Raw genomic sequence first — 24,217 nt, 5'->3', positions numbered from 1 at the left:
TCCCTCACAGCTCTGCTCCCGCTTTCCTGCCGGGGAAAAGTGGGCCAGGGAGCGATCCAGCACCTGGATCGTCCCCAGCGGAGCCAGGAGCTCCGGGAGCGGCCCCCGAAGCCGCCCGTGCCCCGCCCCGCTCAGGGACACCTACAGTTATTGAGGAAGAGCAGCACGGCGAACCCCAGCGTGGAGGTGGCCAGGAGGATGAGGCAGATGTTGCAGGGGATCATGAAGTAGCGCACCACCAGGGACACCTTGTGCTGGTACAGCCGGTCCCGCTCCAGGGCTCCCGGCGCCATGGGGTACTGGCACGCTGTCATGCTCGGCCACCGAGGTCACCACGAGGCTCGGACGGATCCCGGTGCCCGTCCCCGGCGCTCTCGGCAGCCTAAGTGTTCCCGGGGGTTCCCATCCCGTGCCACGGCAGCGCCGCGGCCTCGGGGACAGCTCCGGCCCCTCGAGGGAGCTCAATCCACACCCGCCCCACGAGAGCGAAGCGCGACCCCGGCGCCCAAATCCCGGCCGAGCCCACCGGGACGAGGAGAAGGCGCTGCCGGGGTGGGAACGGTGGGAATGGCACGGCGGCGACACTGGGAGCAGCGCTGGGACAGGAACGGGCTCGGGAATATCCCTGTGCTCCGGGATATCCTCTCAGATCCTCCGGGATATCCTCTCAGATCCTCCGGGATGCTCTCTCACATCCAAGCGGCCTCGCCCCGGGAACACGGAGCTGCCTCCGCTGTCCAGCGGCTCCTCCGGGACACGGCCGCTGACCCTCCGCGGGTCCTCGCAGCCCGGAGCAGCCAAGATTGCAGGAAAAAACCAAAATTCTGGGAGCAGCCAAGATTGCAGGAGATGCCCAAGGATTCCAGGAGCAGCCAAGATTGCAGGAGAAGCCCAAAATTGTGGGAGCAGTCAAGATTCCAGGAGCAAACAAGGATTCCGGGAGCAGCCAAGATTCTGGGAGAAACCCAAGGATTCCGGGAGCAGCCCAAGGATTCGGGAGCAGCCCAAGGATTCGGGAGCAGCCCAAGGATTCCGGGAGCAGCCCAAGGATTCCGGGAGCAGCCTGAGGATTCCGGGAGCAGCCCAAGGATTCCGGGATCAGCCCGAGGTGCAGCTCAGTCGTGCCACGCTCCAGCCGAAGGCAGCCGCTCCCTCTCGCCCTGGCAGGCTCCTCTCAGCTCCGCCGCAGCTCCATCCCCGCTCCCCCGCCGCCCCTGCCCAGCCGAGCCCGGCTCCCCGGCACCTTCCCAAGCCTCGGGCCAGCGGGAAGGGCCCCGGCTCGGCCCCGGAGGGGGCCAGCTGCCCTCCTCACGCCGCTCGGACATGCCGGTCCCTCCCGGCAGGATGGCAGCCCCGCGCGGAGCCCGGCATGGAGCGCTGCGGGGCTGGGTGGGAGAGGCTGGATCCTCTAATCGCGGTGGTCTCGGCGCGCCCCCCGCGCGGGGAAGGAGCGGCGCAGCATCAGACAAGGGAGCGGCAGCGCGGAGCGAGCCCGGAGCGCCCGCCCCACGGCCCGGAGCGGCCCCCGCCCTCCCTCCCTCCGCCCGCCCCACGGCCCGGAGCTGCCCCCGCCCCACGGCCCGGAGCGGCCCCCGCCCTCCGCCCGCCCCACGGCCCGGAGCTGCCCCCGCCCCACGGCCCGGAGCTCCCCTCGCCCCACGGCCCGGAGCGGCCCCCGCCCTCCGCCCGCCCACCCCTCGGGCCCGGCCCGGCGGGGGGGGCCCTGCGAGCCCCTCCGAGCGCTCAACAAAGGGGAGCGGGGGCGCAGGGGCGCGGCGCAGACAAAGAGCGGGGGCGGCGGGGGTCGCGCAGGAGCCGCTCCCCCTCCCCCGGCCGAGGCGGGGGGACCCCCCCGGGATGAGCCGGGAAGGGTGGGAGGGGGTGGAAGGGGCTCAGCCCCTCCGCCCACTGGAGATGGCGGGAGGCGGAGAAAGCGCTCACACCTCTGCCGGCATCGCCCCCCGAGAGACCCCCGGGGACGGCACAGCCACGGGGAGAGCAGGAAAAAAAACCCGTTGTTATTTTTTAAGGACGTTCTCGGCGAGGGAGGGGCACGGACCGGGCACGGCCTCCCCAAAAGCAGCCGGGAAAAAGAACCGGGAGCGCAGGGACGGCGCCGCTCCCGATGATCCCACAGGCGGCAACCGCAAATCCTGCCCGGCAAAACGAGGGGAAACGCCCCCAGGACACCAAAACCGAGCCCAGCACGGCACAAATCCCACCAGAAACATCCCAGCAGGGACTCCTGACTATCCTGACCGCGCTGGATTCCATCCTCGGGATCTGATCCACGAGGAGCTGCCACTCAAGGAGATCCTGGGGAATATCCCAGGCACAGCCAAAGCTCAGAATTTCCATTAACCATCAAATCCCGTGGGTTTTCTGCTCCAAGGGATGATTTTCTGAAACCAGACAATGTTCAGGAGCTCAACCCGGAGCTGCCACGGCTTCCCGTGTTTCCCTCTCCCATCCCAGCCTGATCCCTTTTCCTCTTTCCTTGGCTGGGTGCTGCTGCCCGGATGGGGAAGGTGCTGAAACCAGAGCGAGGTCAGGGCCAGCAGAGCCACAGCCCCAGGCAGAGATTCCTGGTGCCCCAAAGACAAACCCAGGAGCTGGCTCTGCTCTGCCAGGACAGCATTCCCGGCACAACACAAACCCACGGCCCAGCAGGTCATTCCCTGCCTTTGGAACGGCACTTTTAGGGCACCAGGACCTGCTGGGTCATTTCTCAGCCACCACAGCCGAGCTCTTCCTCACCAGGAGGAACTGGGCGGCTCTGGAGGATGCAAGGGAAAGGTTCTGGGGTCACAGAGAACCTGGGCTGAGCCCACAGCTCTGCCAAAAAAACAAAAATGTTTTGGTTATCACCCAAAGAAGGGGGCACAAGGACTCTCGGGGTCTCCCCTGTCCCTCAGGTGCTGCAGAGGCGCTGGCAGCGGGACCGGGAGGGACCCCCCAACCCCTCCCAGGACACAGGGACACGAGATGGGGTGAGGGGCGTAGGAAGCTCTGTGTGAGCAGCTGCCCCGAGTTCCTCCCCTTTCCAGGAGCTCAGCAGCAGCCAGGGAGGGAAGCTCAGCTTCCTCCTGCAGCCTCCACACGGATCCAGGAGCTTCCCCTCTCCCTCTGGGATGTCTGGGGGCCGTGGCTCCATGGAGGCAGCTCTGGGGGCAGCTCAGAATTCCTGCTTCCCACTGGATTCCTGCTTCCCACTGGATTCCTGCTTCCCACTCCTCCAAAAGGCAACAACTTGGGAGAAAAACCTTTGCCAGGGGCAGGTTCCCCTCCCAGCCCTTCCAAGAATCCTTCCCTCACTTGGCAGTCACCTGCAGCCCGAGGGACACAAACACTGAGGAATCCGCCCACACTCCCCTCCCACGGGGACACGTGGGGGACACTGGGTGGTCCTGTGGCCTTAGGGCACCCCAGGAAGGGGTGGGATAGGCCTAAGTCACCCCCCAGCCGCCCCACAGAGCCCCCCTGCTCCTCTCCGAGGGCTGGGAGCATCCCAAGGTGCAATTCCAAGGAAGAAGAACAGAGAAAAGAGGAGAAAAAACCAAAGGCACGTCCCAGAGATTGCTGCTCTTGAAACCTGCCTCGCTCCCTGCTTCCTTCTACTGCTTCTGCATCCTTCCAGTGCCTTCTCCTGCATCCTTCTCATCCAGCTTCTCCATCCTTCTCATCCCATCTCCTGCATCCTTCCAGTGCCTTCTCCTGCATCCTTCTCATCCCAGCTTCTCCATCCTTCCTGGGACACAGATGCCGAATTCCTGCCTGATGCCCAGCGGGCCCTGCCCTGCTGTCCCTGCTCCAGCCCATCCCTGTCCCCATCCTTGTCCCCTCCTGTCCCTGCTCCAGCCCATCCCTGTCCCCTTCTGTCCCCACTCCAGGACCATCCCTGTCCCCTCCTGTTCCTGCTCCAGCCCATCCCTGTCCCCTCCTGTCCCCACTCCAAGCATCCCCAGGTGCGGTCTCAGAGCCACCGCAGCAATCCAGGCCGAGGGCCAGGCTCAATTCCCCAGAGGGAAGCGAGGCCATCCTCTCCCTCTCCCTCTCCCTCTCCCTCTCCCTCTCCCTCTCCCTCTCCCTCTCCCTCTCCCTCTCCCTCTCCCTCTCCCTCTCCCTCTCCCTCTCCCTCTCCCCTCGTGTTTTCACATGCAAATCATTCGCGGCACCGCCGCCCCTTTCTGTCCCCTGCAGCCACCGCGGGGCCGCTTTTGGGGGCAGCCCCGCGTGGGTCTGAGCAGCCTTTGTGTGCTGGAGGCTCCAGCATGGACAGATTGCCTCCTCATCCTCCTGGGAGAGACACACCCCGCGGCCCTTGCCAGGATTTGGGATGGGGCTCGACAATCTCGGGATCTTTTTGCCCTGGGGTGGCCCCGCACAATGTGGGGTGGCATTTCTGTCCTTCCCTCGACAGTGACAGCAGGGACACCCCGTGTGCCACCTGCTCCCTCTGCCAGCCGGGAACATCCAGCCCTTGGTGCTTCGGACACTTGGGATGTGTCCTTGGGGAGTGAGGATAGGCAGGAGGAGCCAGCAAGAGAGGGCCAAGCAAAAAAAATAAAAATTAAAAAGACCAGAAAATCAGAAAAAAAAAAAAAAAAAAGGCCATAAAAGGCAAAACGGCCATGAAAAACAAACAAACAAAAAAAGGACACAAAAGCCACCTTTGGCTCAGGAAGGGGCAACTGGGGAGGGCAAATCCAGGAATCCAGAGCCTGCCCAGTGCCTGGAGCAGGGATGGATTCATCCCTCACCGCTCAGCCACTGCCCATCATCCCCCCTGCACCGATAGCCTTCCTCCTCCTCCTCCTCCTCCTCCTCCTCCTCCTCCTCCTGGAGGAGGCTGCAGGTGCCCAGGGGACAGACAGCCCCAGCGGGGAGAGGAGGCACAAAATCCCTTCGGACAAGGGACAGGGGACCAGCGGAATCCCCTCACACTCCAGGCAAGAATCCATCATCTCCCAGGAAAAACCCACATCCTCTGCCTGGATCTTCTTCCTGGGAGAAATTCCAAGGAGTTCCGTGCACCCAGGGCTCCCTGCGGTCACCAGCCACTCCTGGCTTCATCCGTCACCGCCGGTGCCAGGAGGGGCTGGGGCAGCTGGGAGGGGCTATCCCGCTATTCCCGGAGTTATTCCCGGAGTTGTTCCCGGAGCTATTCCCGGAGCATGGAGCTGCCGGGAGACGCCGCTCTGGGCACTGGGAGCACTTCCCTTGGGAAGCGACGGCACCAGCAGCAGCCTCAGCTTCAATTCCTTCCCAGATTCCAGCCCCCAGCCAGCAACACCCAAAAAATCGGAGCTGCTTTGGGAGATGATTGACAGCTGTCAATCACCCCCTCCTCCCCGAGCTGTTGCCAGGCTGATTCCCCACCTGGCTCGGCTCCCGCTAATCCTGTTTGGCAGGAGCTAATTGGGATTTATCTGCCAGCACCCAGCGCCTGCAGAGCCGCTCTGTGCTTCCTCCGGGGAGGAGGAGGAGGAGTTGGGAGCCTGCGAGAGGCGTTCGCTCCTTCTCCCTTCCCCATCCCCTCCCGCGGCTCTCCCGGCTAATTACCGGCGCTGAGGGGAGAGGAGCGGGGGTTTGAATTATTTCATTTAACACTTGGCAGGACCCAGCTTGACTCCCCGCTGAGCAGCGCTCGGAAATAAAGAGCATTTAAAGCTCTCCCCGGGAGAGGAGGGAGCGCGGCTGGGAGACGGGGCTGGGTGTGCAGGGTGGGATGGGGACGTTCATTCGCACCATTCCAAAGAAACATTCCCAAGAACCATTCCCGATAAACGCTCCAGGGAGTGCGGGATAAGGGCTGCCTCTGCTGAAAAAGGGTTTTTTTCCCCACTTAAGGGCTTTGTCGGGACGCAGATCAAAAACTGGACCAAGCAGCGTCCTCCAGATGTGCTCAGGGATGGAAAATCCCTGGAAAATGGATGGAAAAGCTCCAGCACGGAGTGGGCCACACATCTGTGCCCGGGAACTCCAGGGCCCCTCTCCCAGCCCAGACCCTTCCCTGCTCTCCTGTGCTGGGGTCCCCAGCGGGACCCCACAAATCCCAGCCAGCAATGAGGGAGCTCCGGCGCCTCGCCCCTAAACCCACAAAAATCCAGCCGAGGTTGGCACGCAGAGCTTGGGGGGTCTGCAAGGACAAAATGCTCTCCTGAAGGGGACCCGCAGCAGAGCCAGGGCCACCCGAGGGAGGGGAAGCATCTCCGAGCTAAAGCCGCGCAATTCCGAGGACTCGGAGCATCCCCGTCCCCTCTGCCTTCCCAAAACCGCCCTGGGCGCGGCTCACACGGGGCGCTGGGACCCCATTCCCGCCTGGAACCCGCAGCTCCACAGGATTTTCCAGAGCCAGGCGGCAAATCCGGGATTTCGCAACCTCAGCGGGCACCGGCTCCGCTTCCCCGGCCCCCGGGCAGCGCCTTCGGCTGGGAGGGCGACAAAATCCCGAGTGTCCCTGTCCCGTGGGGATGGGGACAAAATCCCGAGTGTCCCTGTCCCGTGGGGATGGGGACAAAATCCCGAGTGTCCCTGTCCCGTGGGGATGGGGACAAAATCCCGAGTGTCCCCGCTGTCCGGGGGGGATGGGGACAGCCCCCCGAGTGTTCCCTGTCCGGGGGGGATGGGGACAGCCCCCCGAGTGTCCCCGCTGTCCCGTGGGGATGGGGACAGCCCCCCGAGTGTCCCCGCTGTTCCCTCGCCATGGGCAGGCAGCGCCAGGACGGGAGCGGCAGCCGAGGTGCCCCGGCTCCTCCGCGGGCTCGCACCGCCACCTGCCGCCCTTGCCGAGCCTCTCCTGCCGCCCTTGCCGAGCCTCTCCTGCCGCCCTTGCCGAGCCTCTCCTGCCGCCGGGAATTCCAGCCGAGCCGCGGGCAGCTCCCAAGGGAGCGGAGCAGAACCCGAACAGCGCTGGGGCTCCAGGGACCCGCCCCGGGGGAAGGGACAAAAAAGAGACACGCGGGACCTCTCCAACGCTTCAAGCCAGCACCCGGAGGGGTTTGAGGGCTGGATGGGACACAGCAGGGGCATTCCCAGGAATCCAGAGCCCTTCCCAGCTGCCCCCAGCTCCGGGAGAGCCAAGAGCAGCAGCCCCAGCCCCGCAGCCGGCCAGGGCAGGGCAGAGCCCGCAGCCCCCGGAGCCAGGAGGGATTCCCGCATCCATGAGGAGCGGAAATCCTGGGAAGCGTGGCCAGCAGAGGATGCTGTCGGCTCGGGAAACTTCCCTGCGCTCCTCCCGCGGCTCCCAGCGCGTTTGGTGTCCCCGTGTCCCTCGTTTCCAGCGGAGCCCGCGGGGTCATTCCCGGCGGGATCAGCGCGGCCCAGCCCATGGATTAGCACAGCCAGGGGCACGGAAAGGGAGGAAATCCAGGAGCTTTATCCAGCTCCCTCCACAGCCGGAGCGCTCCTGCTTCAATCCCTTCTCCTCAGCTCCTTTGGCACCCGAGGGCAGAGCTGGCACAGCTTTGTCCCACCTCGAATCACCCCAAAAAGCTGCTCCGGGGTCGGCAGTGAACCTGAAAGTCCTGGGGTGAGCACAGGAGCTCGAGAGTGGGAAAAAGGAGAGCCCAAAGCCCAGATCTGGGGCCCTCCTGGCTCAGTCCCTGGCAGCTGAGCTGGCACAGCTTTGTCCCACCTCACACCACCCCAAAAAGCTGCTTTGGGCTGGTGGTGATCCCAAAAGTCCTGGGGTGAGCAGAAAAGTGGGAAAAGGAGCAGCTCCAGCCCCAAATCTGGGGCACTCCAGATTCAATCCTGGTTCAATCCCTTCTCCTCAGCTCCTCTGGCAACCCAGCCCCATCCAAGCTGGCCTTGGACACTCCCAGGGACGGGGCAGCTTCTCTGGGCACCCTCATCCTAAAAATTCCTTTATTCTGTCAAGCCTAGACCCGCCCTCCTCCAGCTGAAACCCATCCCCGCTTCTCCCGGCGCCCCTCACTCGCTTTTCCCTGGAGATTCCCGAGGAATTGCTCTGTTTGCCCCACACCTGGAGCTTCCCAGCTCAGCCAGGGGCAGGACAGGAATTCCCTGGATCTGAGCAATGGGAAAACACGCCCCAACCCCGTCCCCCCGAGCAGCCCAGTCCTCCCAGTCTGCCCAGTGCGAGCTCAGGGAGCTCTGCCCGCCCTCCCCGGCCGCCGGTGAAGGTGAGAGGCTGAGGATGGAGAGGAAGATGAGGCAAGCACTACGTGAGGAGCCCTCAGATCCCAGTTCCACATCCCTGGGGGTGGGGACAATCCCGGGCCGGTAGGAGGGGACAGCGGGAGCTCCCGGGCTGGGATCCCGGGCTGGGATCGCGACGCTCCCGTTGCTCCCGCGCATCCCGAGGGATGAGGATGACGAGGACTAAGCCAGCCAGGCTGATGGTGGATGGAAAAAATGGGAATTTGAGGGTTTTTTAGCGTGACACCCCCACCACTTACCGGCGAGAAGCTTCCTATGTTCTTTAGAAAGCAGGGGAGGAGAAAAAGGAGAGAAGAAATCGAGTTAGAAGCAGGAAAACAGGAGCAGCCCCCAAGCTTTCCTCCTCCCCAAGCCCCCTCTGCCACCTGGGGCACTTCCAGGCGTCTCTCCCAGCCCTTTCCAGGCTGGATCCTGCCCCACATCCCGGCCAGGCTCCCGGGGTGGGAATTCCTCATCCCTAATCCCACAGGTGAGAAGCAGGAGGGAGTCCCAGTGAACAGAGCTGGGTGCTTTTCCCACGTGCTGCAGGTCCTGGAAGGGAATCCAGGGCCAAGGACGTGTCTGGGGACATCCACGTGCTCCAGATACAGCCAGGAAGGAGGGGAGGCACAGGGACAGCAGGACTGGCACTGCCACCTTCGCTTCCAACAGGCTGAAATCCCAGATTCCCAAAAATCCCAGTTCTTCCCCTATTAACCCTCATTTCAGGAGTTCATTCCCATCCCACCTTCCAAGCACGTGGATTTAAACACATTTGAGAGGCACGAGGAGCTCCCAAATCCGCAGGCAGCCGGGAAACAGCCGGATCCGGCTGATCCCGATGATCCCACAGGCGGCAACCGCAAATCCTGCCCGGCAAAATGAGGGGAAACGGCCCCAGGACACCAAAACCGAGCCCAGCACCGCACAAATCCCACCAGGAACATCCCAGCAGGGACTCCTGACTATCCTGACCGCGCTGGATTCCATCCTCGGGATCTGATCCACGAGAAGCTGCCACTCAAGGAGATCCTGGGGAATATCCCAGGCACAGCCAAAGCTCAGAATTTCCATTAACCATCAAATCCCGTGGGTTTTCTGCTCCAAGGGATGATTTTCCGAAACCAGACAACGTTCAGGAGCTCAACCCGGAGCTGCCACGGCTTCCCGTGTTTCCCTCTCCCATCCCAGCCTGATTCCTCCTCTCCAGAGGCATTGTCGGGGTCAGAAGCACTTTTGGGGCTGAGGAAAACAGAGTGAAAGGAGAAAAGTGATGAGAGAGGAGGCCCAGGGTTAACAGCTGAGCATTTTAGTGGCTCTGCCAGCCTGGATGGCTCCTCCAGGGAAGTGGGGAATTCCAGGCTGGAATCCCTGCCTGTGGAAGCGGGAGCTGTCACCCCTCCAGGGCCATGTCCCACGGGGAGCTCCCGGGCTGGAACCCAACTCTGGCCCCTCTTCTGCTCACAGAGTCCCAGCGTGGCCTGGCTGGGTGGGACCTTAAATCCCATCCCCTTCCATGGGAATTCCAAGCTGGCCTTGGACACTTCCAGGAGCCACAGCTTCTCTGGGAAAGCGTTTTACCCACTCACAGGGAGGAACTGCTCTGATAAATTTATCCTCAATTTCCCCTCTTTCTGTTTATCCCATTCCTCCTCATCCTGGCACTGCAATTCCCAGTGAAAAATCCACACAGGCCCTCCAGAGCTGCTCCAGAGCTCCAGACAGGTGGAATTTGGGGTGTGAGACGCTTCCCTTGTGCTTTTCCAGCCTGGAGAGGGACAAAGGGACAGCCACAGCCCTGGCAGGGGCAGAGGTGACTTCCAGGGAAAGCAGAGAAAAGGATCAGGGTGCTCTGGGAGCGCTGCTGGTGCTGCCTGGGGGCGATCCCAGAAGGATTAGAAAAGCTTTGGGATGCCCCTGGGCCACACTGGACACTTGACCACAAGCCAAGGGTCACTCACAGGGACACCAAAGCTCTCCTGTGCTTGGCCACATCCACCCAGGGCTCCAGATGGACACCCCAGCCCTTGCCACACCATTCCCAAACATCCCAGAGCTCCCTGTCCCTTGGAGACCCCCAGCCCAGCAGGGCCCATGCCTTCCCCCCGATTTCCAGAACAAAAATGCAATTGAGCCCGACCCTCCTCCCAGCTCCTGCAAAATTCCCCCGGCTTTGATTTTCCCTGCCGGAGCTGCGGCTCCGTGGGGCAGCTGAGAACACCGAGGAGAGCGGGAAGTTTGTTTTACTCTGGATCCAACACAACAAAACCCGAAAGGAGAGTGGGAGGCTCAGTTCCAAGGCCGGGCACTCGGCTGTGGTGAGTTTCCCTGGCCAGAAGCACGCTTGGAGCAGGGAATGTTCCCGGGAAGCGCGGCAGGGCAGGAGGATGGTGCTGGGGGATTCCAGAGCTGCCCTGCCCTGCTTGGCTTTGCTGAGGCAGCCAGGACGTGCCTGAGTCACTGCCGGTGCCAGGGACAAGTGGCACTGCTGGGAAGCCACGTGTGGCCTGGCCTGGCCCCGGAGCCGCTCCTGAGTCACTCCCAGAGCTTATCCGGGGCAAAGCTCAGCCGGGTTATTCCCTTTATTCCCTGGAAAAGCCAGCCCGGAGCTCCCTGTCCTGCAGAGGAGGCTCTGGGAAGCGCCTTTGAACCAGGCGTGGGCAGGGCAGGAGTGCCTGGCTGAGGATCATCCCTGTGAGGAGGGGAAGCTGCTGCTGCCAGGGAATGGGAATGGGATGGGGATGGATTTGGGAGTGTCCAGGAACCGGGACAAGGAGCTGGAAAAAGCCAGGCTGGCCACCAGCAGCTCCCAGCAATTTCATATTGAAACCCCTCCTGTGAACGCAGCCCGAGAGTTTTTCCCCTTTCCTCGCGCTTGGCAACGAATTCAGGAATTTTCTGAAGTCTGAGGCACGCTTTTGTTAATTTTGTTAATTATACACTAATTAGGCACGTTACAGCCGCTCTTAAAACCAGATCAATCAACTGGCAGCACATCAGCACCAAACAACCGACCCCACCCCCCTGCAGAGCCGAATTTGGGATCAGGAGACGGGATGGGAGCTCGGGAGCATCCCTGGGGCCACGCTGGGAAGGAGGGAAGAGGAAGAGGCCGGGATTCCCCCACCTTCCTCCCTTCCCAAGCTCTGCAAGTCCCCGAAACGCCGCCAGGATTGAAACCAGATGTGTAGGAAGTGTCTCATTAGCGGTAATTGCTTTGCGAGGATTTGAGGTTTCCCCTCTCGGCCACCGCCACCAAAAACACTCGGGAGGAGCCGCCGTGGGTCCGGGACAAGGGGAAAAATAACCCCTCAAGGCAGAGTTTGTGCTGCACAAACGTTTGGGATTGAAGGCAGGGAAAGTTTATCCAGCCGGGGCTGGCAGGGGGCTGAGGGATCTGAAACCATCCCGGCAGATTAAACTGGAAAAACTCCGCCTAAATCCCACTTTCCTGCCTCACCGCGGCCAAATGAGTCGTGAAATGTCAGTCCCTGGCACCTTCCCGGCTTCCAGAGGGGGAAAACGGGCACGGACGCCTCCAGGAGCTCCTTCCCCGCAGCTCGGGGCTGCCCTGAGCCATCTCCGTGCTCCTTCCTCCCGGTTTTCCTCGGTTTACAGGGCTGGATCGCACAAATCCAGGGAATCAGAGCAGGCGGGTCCTTGCAGGGAACAGGTTCCGAGCAGGGAGACCCAAAGCAAGGCAGATTTCACAATTTCCTGGGGACTGGGTGAGATCCAGGACCTTTCCAAGGCCCCGTGGCATCCAGAGCCATTCTTTTCCAAGTTTCCCACACCAGGTGCCATTTTCCACCTGTTCCCTAAATCATCTCTTTGTTCTCGGGCTGAATTTCCACTCCTTCACATAAAACCACCGCAGAATTCCCAATTTATGGAACGGGTCCCCCCACGGTTCCCCTCCCTGCGCTGGATTCCATCCCCCCGAGGAGCAGCGGGGCCATCCTGCTGTCCCCAGGGCTGATCCATCCCCTCGGGGCCCTGAGCTGGATCCGTCCCCAGCCCTGCTGAGGCTCCGGGGGGAGATTTCAGACAGCAAACCCCGGCAAGCGCCTCCCTGCATCCCAAACCCTGCATCCCAAACCCTGCATCCCAAACCCTGCATCCCAAACCTGCATCCCAAACCCTGCATCCCAAACCCTAACCAATCCCAAACCCTGCATCTCAAACCTGCATCCCAAACCTGCATCCCAAACCCTGCACCCCAAACCTGCATCCCAAACCTGCATCCCAAACCCTAACCAATCCCAAACCCTGCATCTCAAACCTGCATCCCAAACCTGCATCCCAAACCCTGCACCCCAAACCCTGCATCCCAAACCCTGCATCCCAAACCTGCGTCCCAAACCTGCGTCCCAAACCTGCATCCCAAACCCTGCATCCCAAACCCTGCATCCCAAACCCTAACCAATCCCAAACCCTGCATCTCAAACCTGCATCCCAAACCTGCATCCCAAACCCTGCACCCCAAACCCTGCATCCCAAACCCTGCATCCCAAACCTGCGTCCCAAACCTGCGTCCCAAACCTGCATCCCAAACCCTGCATCCCAAACCCTGCATCCCAAACCCTGCATCCCAAACCCTGCATCCCAAACCCTGCATCCCAAACCCTGCATCCCAAACCCTGCATCCTAAACCCTGCATCCCAAACCTGCATCTCAAACCTGCATCCCAAACCCTGCATCCCAAACCTGCATCCCAAACCCTGCATCCCAAACCCTGCACCCCAAACCCTGCATCACAAACCCTGCATCCCAAACCCTGCACCCCAAACCCTGCACCCCAAACCCTGCATCCCAAACCTTGCATCCCAAACCCTGCACCCCAAACCCTGCACTCCAAACCTGCATCCCAAACCTGCGTCCCAAACCTTGCTCTCCAAACCCTGCATCCCAAACCCTGCACCCCAAACCTGCATCCCAAACCCTGCACCCCAAACCCTGCACCCCAAACCCTGCACCCCAAACCTGCATCCCAAACCCTGCATCCCAAACCCTGCACCCCAAACCCTGCATCCCAAACCCTGCACTCCAAACCCTGCATCCTAAACCCTGCATCCCAAACCTGCATCCCAAACCCTGCATCCCAAACCCTGCATCCCAAACCTGCATCCCAAACCTGCATCCCAAACCCTGCACCCCAAACCCTGCACCCCAAACCCTGCACCCCAAACCCTGCATCCCAAACCCTGCATCCCAAACCCTGCATCCCAAACCCTGCATCCCAAACTCTGCACTCCAAACCCTGCATCCTAAACCCTGCACTCCAAACCCCGCTCCGAGCGTCCCTCAGGGACAGGACGGAGCTGCGAGGACACAAAGCTGAAGCATCACTTCGTCACCTCCCCGAGCGACATCCCGGGACACCGGGACAGCCCCGGGGACCCCAATCGCGGCTGGGGGGCGATTCCAGGAGGGACCCCGGCCGTGGGGCCGCTCTGCCCCCTTTCCCCCGCAGCCCTGGGGACAAAGGCTCCTTTGCTGGCTCCCGTCACCCCCCCGGCTGGGGACAGAGCGCTCGCGGGTCAAAGGAGGAGCCGCGGCCGCTTTATTTTGGGTGAGAGCGGCACAATCGGAGCCCGCGGAGCTGCTCGGGCTCCTCCCGGAGCGGCTCCGGCGGGCGCTGTCCCCCGGCCCCAGCGCAGCCCCCGATCGCACAAAGGGCGCTTCTGTGGGCCCGGCGCTGTTCCTGGGAAGGGAGCCAGGCCTGGCAGCTCCCAGCAGCGGGAATCAAAGCCCCGTTTGTGCTGCCGAGCCCCCGAGCAGCGGCGGGGCGGCCGCGGAGGGAGGCAAGGCCGGAGCAGCGCGCCGGGGACAGCGAGAGCCCCGCGCACAGATGGGGACGGCAGGAGCCAGGCTGCTCCCGGGAAAAGCTGGAAAAGCTGTGCCAGAGGCTCCGGGATCCCCCAAAGCCGCGGCTCAGGAGCGGGGGATGGAGCCGGGCTGGATCCCTGCTCCAGCATTCCGGCACGGAGAGCCCCGGCTGGGATCAGCTCCCTGCAAACACTCCCAGCCCCGATCCCACACGGATCCCCCCCTGGGGCTCGGGGGGGTTTATCCCACCGGGCTCCAGGATCCCCCAAACCCCTTCCCAGTCAGGAATTGGGAAAGGTGTCCCAGGCCAGGATTCATCCCTGCCTCGGCGTTCCCAGCACGGAGACCCCCAAACGCCTCCTGGTGATGCTAAAACTGAACGGGATCAGCTCCCACCGGGAATTCCACCAGCCCACCTTCCCTCTGCCCTGCCCCAGTGCATCCCAGCTTCCCAAAATCCCTCCTCCCCGGCACCAGAGCTTTTCCAACCTCCCCGTTTCCCCGTGCTGGAGCAAAATGCAGATCCCCTCCAGGAATCCGAGTGGCCTCTCCCTTTCCTTTGCTCTTTAAAGTCGCTTTTCTGCTGTCCTGAATAATTGACGGGAACATGAAAATTTAAAGTCTTTCAAGATTCCATTAAAATTCATTCCCTCTCCCTTTGGAGAATTGCCATTGCCAGAGTCCCATGTAGGGCAGCTGCCTCCCTTCCCAGGATTTCACTCAGGAGAAAATTCCCTTGGAATTGTTTCATGGAGATCCCAAAGTAACATCCTGCATCCCTCTCCATCATCCTGCTCATCCCATTCCTGCCTGATTCCAGCACCAATCCCTCGGCTCTGCCTCCTTCAACCCACTGAGGAATAACCTAAGGAATAACTGAGGAATAACTGAGGAATAACCTAAGGAATAACTGAGGAATAACCGAGGAATAGCCTATGGAATAACCTAAGGAATAACTGAGGAATAACTGAGGAATAACCTAAGGAATAACTGAGGAATAACCGAGGAATAGCCTATGGAATAACCTAAGGAATAACTGAGGAATAACTGAGGAATAACTGAGGAATAACCTAAGGAAAAACCTAAGGAAAAACCTAAGGAATGATTGAGGAATAACCTAAGGAATAACCTAAGGAATAACTGAGGAATAACCGAGGAATAGCCTATGGAATAACCTAAGGAATAACTGAGGAATAACCTAAGGAAAAACAGGAATAATCTATGGAATAACCTAAGGAATAACTGAGGAATAACCTAAGGAATAACTGAGGAATAATCTATGGAATAACCTAAGGAATAGCTTATGGACTAGCCTAAGGAAACCATCATAAAGCATAAAGAAAACTGTAAAAAATAAAGGCTGGAGCTGCTTTTAGTGCCCTTAAAATGCCACCAAGGCCACCCAACCCTTTTCTGGGAGCTGTTCCTGCACCCTTCACTTCCCAGCCCTTTCCCAGTCCCTTCCCAGCCCTTCCCAGCCCTTTCCCAGCCCCTTCACAGCCCTTCCCAGCTCTCCAGAGGCTGTGGGGCCAGGCTCGGGTTTCCCACGGCACTGTGGCAGAGCCTGGAGTTAATTAAGCGTCACAACCTTGGGCAAAGCTCTCCCAATTTACCCCACTTGACCAAGTGACCCTGAGGATTTGGAGCGGGCTCCATAAATCCCAAAGCCACGTGGGGTTTGTTTTCCAGGAGGGAATTCTCAGGGAATGCTGGGCAGTTCACACCTCCCTTTACAGAACAAGCAAATCCCTGTGATCCCTGAGCTTCAGGGAATTTTTATCCAGCAGGGAGAGAGAGGGGTTTTATCATGGCAGGGGACAAAAGGGACAAGCTCTTCCCGTCCCCTCTGTGCCACCTGCCCGGGGGAGCTCCAAGGAAGAGGCAGATCCAAGGAATCCTCCTCCCACACAACTCGGGAATCACACAAAGCATCCTCGTGTGGCCTCCCCTGCCCCACTTTCCGTCCAAAAGAGGAGAGGAAGGATGTTCTTACCTAATGAATAATCCACAATCCGCGGGGGACGGGGCAGCACATGGAAAAAAACACAGGGAAAACAGCTGGATCAGACCTGGGAAAATCCTGCTCAGGAAAAGGGCCCGGCCCTGCTCCTCCCAAACGAGCTGCAGCCCCCTCCCCTAGAGCAGAGATTCACCCCAAAAGCTGCAGCCCCCAGAGATTCACCCCAAAAGCTGTATCCCCCAGAGCAGGGGGTCACTCCTAAAAAGTTGAGGCCCCTCAGTGAAAGAGATTCCCCCCCAAAAAAGCTGCAGCCCCCAAAAGCTGCTCCCCCCAGAGATTCACCCCAAAAACTGCAGCCCCTCAGGGAAAACATTCCTCTAAAAAGAGCTGTAGCCACCCCCCAAAGATTCACCCCAAAATCTGCAACCTCCTGGATCAGGGGGACACCCAATAAACTTTATTGCCCCCCAGGGCAACAAACTGAAATTCCCTCCAGAAATTCACCCCAAAATCTGCAGCCCCCTGAGATTCACCCCAAAATTTGCAGCCCCTCAGGGAAGTGATTCCCCAAAAAATGCTGCAGCCACCCCCCAAAGATTCACCCCAAAAGGTTCAGCCCCTCAGAGCAGGGGGGCACCCCCAAAAATCTGCAGCCCCCAAAAGCTGCAGCCTCCAGAGATTCACCCCAAAATCTGCAGCCTCCTAGATCAGGGGTCACCCAATAAATTTGCAGCCTCCCAAGGCAAAGATTCACCCACAACAAACTGAAATTCCCTCCAGAAATTCACCCCAAAATCTGCAGCCCCCAGAGATTCACCCCAAGAATCTGCACCCCCAAAAGATTCACCCCAAAATCTGCAGCCTCCTAGATCAGAGGGTCACCCAATAAATTTGCAGCCCCCCAAGGGCAAAGACTGACTCCCAAGAGACTGAAATCCCCCCAGAAGAAGGAGTGACCCCAAAAGGCGAGGCCAGGGGGGCAGTGGGGTCCCGGCAGGAGCGGGGGAGGTTCCAGTGGCGGGGCGGGCGCAGCAGCAGCTGCTGCCAGGGCCGTGCCAGGGTTGCCAGGGCTGCCGGCTCTGTTATCCAGAAACAGCCTTTGAAGCCCGGGGCCAGGAATGTGCCGGCCCTGCCCGGCCAGGGAAGGGGGGACGGGGATCTCAGAGCGCTCCCAGCAGCATCCCAGGTGCGATTCCCCAGCCAGGGACTCACCAGGAGTCCTGCCCCTCTGTTATCCAGGGAAACCTGAGTGCCTGGAGAGCCACAGCTCCTCCCCAGGTGTCCCCTCTGCAGCCCCTTCCCCACGGAGGGACCCCACTGCACCCCCTCCACCCACCCAGGCTTCTCCCGAACAAATTCCAGCGAGTTCCGGGTGCTGATTCCCACGTAGGGCAGATTTGGGCCCGGGAACGGCGCTCGCTGGGTTTGGGCACCCCGGAGCGCAGTCCCAGCAGCTGCTCCGGGGATTTCGGCTGCCTGGAGCTGCCGGCTTTGGGATCACAGCCCCATCCTGTGACACGGGCAGGGATCCCGTTATCCCAGATCCCTCCAGCCTGCCCTTGGACACTTCCAGGAATCCACGGGATAACCTGTGCCAGGCCCTCACCACCCTCACAGGGAAGGATTTCTCCCCCATGCCCAACCTCAATTTCCCTGCTTTCCTCATCACACGCGGCTGGAATGATCCGGCAGAGCCAATTCTCCGTTCTCCACCCATTCCAGAGCCTCTTCCCTGCGCCTGTTCCCAGCCCTGTGCCCGCGCCACCCGCAGCCTGCATTCCGGGATCGGCACCCGGAGCTCCCCCACGCCGCCATTCCCAGCTCACAGCTCCACATTCCAGCCTTTTCCACCCCCTGGGAGCCCTCAGGACAGACGGACAGCTGGGAAGTGTCCGGCCTTCAGAGCCCAGGGCACGGGGTCAGAGCTCTCAGGAAAAATCCCCGCTGGAAAACGGAGCCAAGGGCTGTGAAAAACGGGATCGTGCCTGAGGAACGGGATTTGGAGCCGGGATTTTTGTCTCATCAGCACAGATGTGGTGGCCAGAGGGTCCCCAGGGTCCCCTCCTCTGCTTCCCCTTCGCCCGGTGCCTGCTCCGGGACGGATTCCAGAGTTTCTCCAAAGGGTTCCCACGCCTGGAATGTTCAACATCCTCCCCCTGGGGATGGAGCGGCGCTGCTCACACACTGCAGCTCCTGCTGCTGCTCACACACTGCAGCTCCTGCTGCTGCAGCTCCTGCTGCTGCTGCTGCTGCAGCTCCTGCTGCTCACACACTGCAGCTCCTGCTGCTGCTGCTGCTGCTCCTGCTGCTGCTGCAGCTCCTGCTGCTGCTGCTGCTCCTGCTGCTCACACACTGCAGCTCCTGCTGCTGCTGCTGCTGCTCCTGCTGCTGCTGCAGCTCCTGCTGCTCACACACTGCAGCTCCTGCTGCTCACACACTGCAGCTCCTGCTGCTGCTCACACACTGCAGCTCCTGCTGCTGCTGCTGCAGCTCCTGCTGCTCACACACTGCTGCTGCTGCTGCTGCTGCTGCTCACACACTGCTGCTGCTGCTGCAGCTCCTGCTGCTCACACACTGCAGCTCCTGCTGCTGCTGCTCCTGCTGCTGCTGCTGCCCCTGCTGCTGCTGCTGCCCCTGCTGCTGCTGCTGCCCCTGCTGCTGCTGCTGCTGCTGCTGCAGGGGCCGTGGAAACAGCAGGGCCTGCTGCTCCCAGTGCTCCCAGTGCTCCCAGTGCCTCCAACGTTCCCACTGCCCCCTGTGCTCCCAGTGCTCCTGGTGCTCCCAGTGACTCCAGTGTTCCTGGTACCTCCAGTGCTCCCAGTGCCCCCAGTGCCCCCAGAGGAGGAGAAGGAGGAGGGATAATCCCCAGGCTGCAGCAGCAGGGATTTCCACCCCTCTCTTCCCTTTTGGGTTCCTCCACTCCTCCTTTTCCCAGTCTGAAGGACAGAAACTCCATGGAAAAGGAGAATCTGGGATGGAGGGAATGCAGAGGCTGGGAAAGCTCCCTGGAGCAAGGAAAGGACAAGTGCCGAGCCCGAGCAGGGCTGGAGTCTGAGCAGGAGCTGTCTGGGAGAAATGAGCAGGCTGGGAAAACAATTCCAGCTGGGATTTCTGGCAATTTCCTGGGAACTGGGGCCTGGCCAGCAGCAGCTCTGGGGCTCTGCTCAGCCTCACAGCACTCAGGGGATCACAGGGGGCAGCAGGAAGCTCTGGGATGCGGAGTTTAACGGGAATTGGGTGGGAATTCTCAATCCCGACCTGCTCCCAGGCATTCCAAAGCTCCCAGCAATTTTTATCCATCTCTTCCAAGTGGGAGAATCCTGTGGTGGCCAAAGCACTTTGCCCCTGAAACCCTGCCAGATTCCTGGTGCTGCATCCCAAAGAAGCTTCATCCCACTCCAGCCCGGCAGCAGGGAAGCTCCAGCTCCTTCCCTGAGCCGCTCCTGGGGAGGCGGAGCAGGAACCTGGCTCTGTGAGTCCGAGACAGCATTCCCAGGAAAAGGAATGTGGCTCGGGATGTGTCCCTGTGCCCTCCAGAAATCCCTCCTGAGGTTTGTTAGGAAATAAATCTGGGAATGGGAGCTGGGCTGGAGCTGCCCTGGAGCAGGGAGGGACATCCCTCAGCGAGGCCAGAGCCTGTGGAGGACAAGGAGGCCAGACAGCTCCATTCCCAAGGGATGGGAATTCCCTCCAACTCAGGGAGGGCAAAACCAAGCTCTTCGGAAAGGGAAAACCACATGGATCAACTCAGGGAAGTTTTCCCTGAGCCACACCAGAGGTGGCTCCTGCAGAACATCCTGCCAGGCTTCCCGAGGAAGCTGCTGCCAGCGGGGTGTCCTGGCTTTAACGGGAATCCCAGGCTCACAACAGCGGCAGATCCAGCAGGAAAACCTCATGGAAAAACTGCCCAGAGCTCAGAGCTGCCACAGGGAGTCGAGCACCTCCCATCCCATCCCATCCCATCCCATCCCATCCCATCCCATCCCATCCCATCCCATCCCATCCCAGCACACAGAGGGTGCTGAGGGAGCAGCGCTGGGGCCCTGGTGTCCTCTCAGGTCTCAAATCCACCCCTCACAATCCAGGGAAAACATCCAAAGCCATGGAAGTGGGATCCTGGCCCACACAGGCTCTCCAGGCCAGCACTGCCAGGGCAGCTCGGCACCTCCTGCCAGGCTCAGCAGTGCCAGCCCTGATGGCTCCCGAGGAACCTGCTCCGGTCATTCCCAAAGAACCTGCTCCAGTCATTCCCAAAGAACCTGCTCCCATCCTTCCCAAAGAACCTGCTCCAGTCATTCCCAAAGAACCTGCTCCCATCATTCCCAAAGAACCTGCTCCCATCATTCCCAAAGAACCTGCTCCAGTCATTCCCAAAGAACCTGCTCCAGTCATTCCCAAAGAACCTGCTCCGGTCATTCCCAAAGAACCTGCTCCCATCATTCCCAAGGAACCTGCTCCCATCATTCCCAAAGAACCTGCTCCCATCCTTCCCAAAGAACCTGCTCTGGTCATTCCCAAAGAACCTGCTCCCGTCATTCCCAAAGAACCTGCTCCGGTCATTCCCAAAGAACCTGCTCCCATCCTTTCCAAAGAACCTGCTCCCATCATTCCCAAAGAACCTGCTCCCATCATTCCCAAAGAACCTGCTCCGGTCATTCCCAAAGAACCATAAAGCAGCTCTGAACCTAAAGCAGCTCTGGACCCGAAAAATGATCTGGACTCAAAAGAGCAGCTCTGGATCCAAAAACAGCCTGGATCCCAAACCAGCCTGGATCCCAAACCAGCCCTGGATCCCAAACCAGTCCTGAATCCCAAACCAGCCTGGATCCTAAACCACCCTGGATCCCAAAACCAGCCTGGATCCCAAACCAGCCTGGATCCCAAACCAGCCTGGATCCTAAACCAGCCTGGATCCTAAACCACCCTGGATCCCAAACCAGCCTGGATCCCAAAACCAGCCTGGATCCCAAACCAGCCTGGATCCCAAACCAGCCTGGATCCCAAAAACAGCCCTGAATCCCAAACCAGCCTGGATCCTAAACCAGCCTGGATCCCAAACCAGCCTGGATCCAAAACCAGCCTGGATCCCAAAATCAGCCTGGATCCCAAACCAGCCTGGATCCAAAAACAGCCTGGATCCCAAAATCAGCCTGGATCCCAAACCAGCCTGGATTCTAAAAACAGCCTGGATCCAAAACCAGCCTGGATCCCAAACCAGTCCTGGATCCCAAAACCAGCCTTGATCCAAAAAGAGCTCTGGATCCCAAAACCACCCTGGATCACAAAATCAGCCTGGATCCCAAACCAGCCTGGATCCCAAACCAGCCTGGATCCCAAAACCAGCCTGGATCCAAAAAGGTCTCTCTGGACCCAAAAATCAGCCTGGATCCCAAACCAGCCTGGATCCAAAAAGGTCTCTCTGGACCCAAAAATCTGCCCTGGGCCCAATCCCTGCCCTGTCCCACATTTTCCCGAGCAAGTGGGTGGGAAAATCCAGCCTTTGATGTTCCACTGAGCGGCTCCAAAACAAAGATGGGCCACGGGAGATAAAACCCCAAACAAACCTCGCCACGGGACACATCCGGGGGATGAGCGGGAAAGAATTCCATTTCCATGGAGGGCACGGCTGCTCAAACCATGGAAAAAACACAGGGCAGCTGTTCCCCACTGCCAGCACGGCCCAAAATCCGGGATTCAGGGAAAAACACCCAAAAAAAGCAGCTCTGGAAAGGCAGGTGCCTCCCCAGTATTCCCCCTGCACCCCTCGGTGAGCTCTGGAATTGCCCAAATTCCCTGGAATTCAGGCACCAATGCCTTCCTGATAATGTCCTCATTTTCCTGGAAATTGCCCAAATTCCCTGGAAAAGGCATCAATGAGGTTCCCAAATATCCCACTCACACCCCTGGAAATTGCCCAGATTCCCTGGAATTGAGGCACCAGCGGTGCCTTCCTGATAATCTCCTCACATCCCAGAAAATTGCCCAAATTCCCTGGAATGGCACCAGTGGCACCTCCCCAAAATTCCTCTTGCATCCCTGGAAATTGCCCAAATTCCCTGGAAAAGGCACCAATGAGATTCCCCAATATCCCACTCACACCCCTGGAAATTGCCCAAATTCCCTGGAAAAGGCACCAGTGGCGCCTCCCCAGTTTTACCCTCACCGCCCTCGGCAAGCTCCGGCATTGCCCAAATTCCCTGGAATTGAGGCACCAGCGGTGCCTTCCTGATAATCTCCTCACATCCCGGGAAATTGCCCAAATTCCCTGGAGTGGCACCAGTGGCGCCATTCCAGAATTCCCCCCGCAGCCCTGGGCGAGCTCCGGCACTGCCCGGATTCCCGGGAAGAGGCCGGGAAGCGGCCGGGAGCTGCTGGCAGGATCCCAGGGGAGGCTGCCCGGGATCCTGGAGCGCTCCAGGGGGCATTGCTGGAATTCCAGGCTGGCAGGGCAGGATCCGTGCCAGGACAGGTTCTGCAAACACAGCACGGGCAGGGACAGAGGGCGGGAGAGACCGGGAATTCCAGGGATCCTGGGCAGGGGGAAACGGGGGATCCAGGGATCCTGGGCAGGGGGAAATGGGGGATCCAGGGATATTGGACAGGGGGAAATGGGGGATCCAGGGATATTGGACAGGGGGAAATGGGGGATCCAGGGATCCTGGGCAGGGGGAAATGGGGGATCCAGGGATATTGGACAGGGGGAAACGGGGGATCCAGGGATATTGGACAGGGGGAAATGGGGGATCCAGGGATATTGGTCAGGGGGAAATGGGGGATCCAGGGATATTGGACAGGGGGAAATGGGGGATCCAGGGATATTGGACTGGGGGAAACGGGGGATCCAGGGATCCTGGGCAGGGGGAAGTGGGGGATCCAGGGATTCTGGGCAGGGGGAAACGGGGGATCCAGGGATATTGGACAGGGGGAAAACGGGAATTCCTGGGATACTGACCAGGGGAAAATGGGGGATCCAGGGATTCTGGGCAGGGGGAAATTGGGAATTCCAGGGATTCTGGGCAGGGGGAAAACTGGGAAATGCAGGGAAGGGGGAAACAGGGAAATCCAAGAAAGGGGGAAATGGGGAAATGCAGGGATATTGGACAGGAGGAAACTGGGAAATCCAGAGATCCTGGGCAGGGGGGAATGGGGGATTCAGGGATATTGGACAGGGGGAAACCAGGAAATCAAGGGATTTTGGACAGGGAGAAACTGGGAAGTGCAGGGATATTGGACAGGGGGAAACCGGGAAATGCAGGGATATTGGACAGGAGGAAACCGGGAAATGCAGGGATATTGGACAGGGGGAAACCGGGAAATGCAGGGATATTGGACAGGGGGAAACCGGGAAATGCAGGGATATTGGACAGGGGGAAACCGGGAAGTGCAGGGCTCCTGGGCAGCAGGGACAGACTGGACAGGCAGCTCCTGAGCTGATCCCGTGGGGAAGCGCCGCGGGATGTGCCCGAGCAGGGCCAGAGGAGCCACAGCCTCCCACTCCGGATTAAAATTCCACAGGAATTTGCTAAACAAATGGAGCCTCCCAGCTCCTGCCACCGGCACCGGGAGCGTTCGTGTTCCTGCCACGGCAGGGAGCGAGGGAAGGGACCCGGGGGATGGGACACGGATGGGGACAGGGAGGGGACAGGACAGGGACAGGGATGGGGACAGGGATGGGACAGGACAGGGATGGGGACAGGACAGGGACAGGGATGGGGACAGGGATGGGACAGGACAGGGATGGGGACAGGACAGGGACAGGGATGGGGACAGGGATGGGACACGGAGGGGACAGGAAGGGGACAGGAAAGGGACAGGAATGGGGATACGGATGGGACAGGACAGGGACAGGGATGGGGACAGGAATGGGGACAGAACAGGGACAGGGATGGTACAGGACAGGATGGGGACAGGGATGGGACACAGAGGGGACACGGAGGGGACAGGGATGGGATATGGAGGGGACAGGGATGGGACAGGGATGGGGACAGGGATGGGACACGGAGGGGAAACGGAGGGGACAGGAAGGGGACAGGAACGGGGATACGGATGGGACAGGACAGGGACAGGGAGGGGACAGGGATGGGGACATGGATGGGGACACGGATGGGACAGAACAGGGACAGGGATGGAACAGGAATGGGGACAGAACAGGGACAGGGATGGGGACAGAACAGGGATGGGGACAGGGATAGGACAGGGATGGGTGGCCTCTGCAACCCTGACCCTCCCTGCTGTTCCAAGAGCGTTTTCCATGGAATCCCTGGG

General features: G+C 60.2%; 1 protein-coding gene across 1 annotated transcript in view; it reads right to left on the bottom strand.

Annotated features, from left to right (window-relative positions):
• Positions 1–24,217, bottom strand: part of AGRN (agrin) — a 101,347-nt gene that overhangs the window by 64,677 nt on the left and 12,453 nt on the right. Inside the window, 1 exon segment of the mRNA XM_058855444.1 lies at positions 8,424–8,444. Coding sequence (XP_058711427.1) covers positions 8,424–8,444 — 21 coding nt within the window.

This window comes from Poecile atricapillus, chromosome 22 (genome assembly GCF_030490865.1).
Source record: "Poecile atricapillus isolate bPoeAtr1 chromosome 22, bPoeAtr1.hap1, whole genome shotgun sequence".
Taxonomy (NCBI): Eukaryota; Metazoa; Chordata; class Aves; order Passeriformes; family Paridae; genus Poecile; species Poecile atricapillus.
Note: the sequence above shows the minus strand (reverse complement) of the source record. Positions and strands in the feature narration are given on the sequence as shown.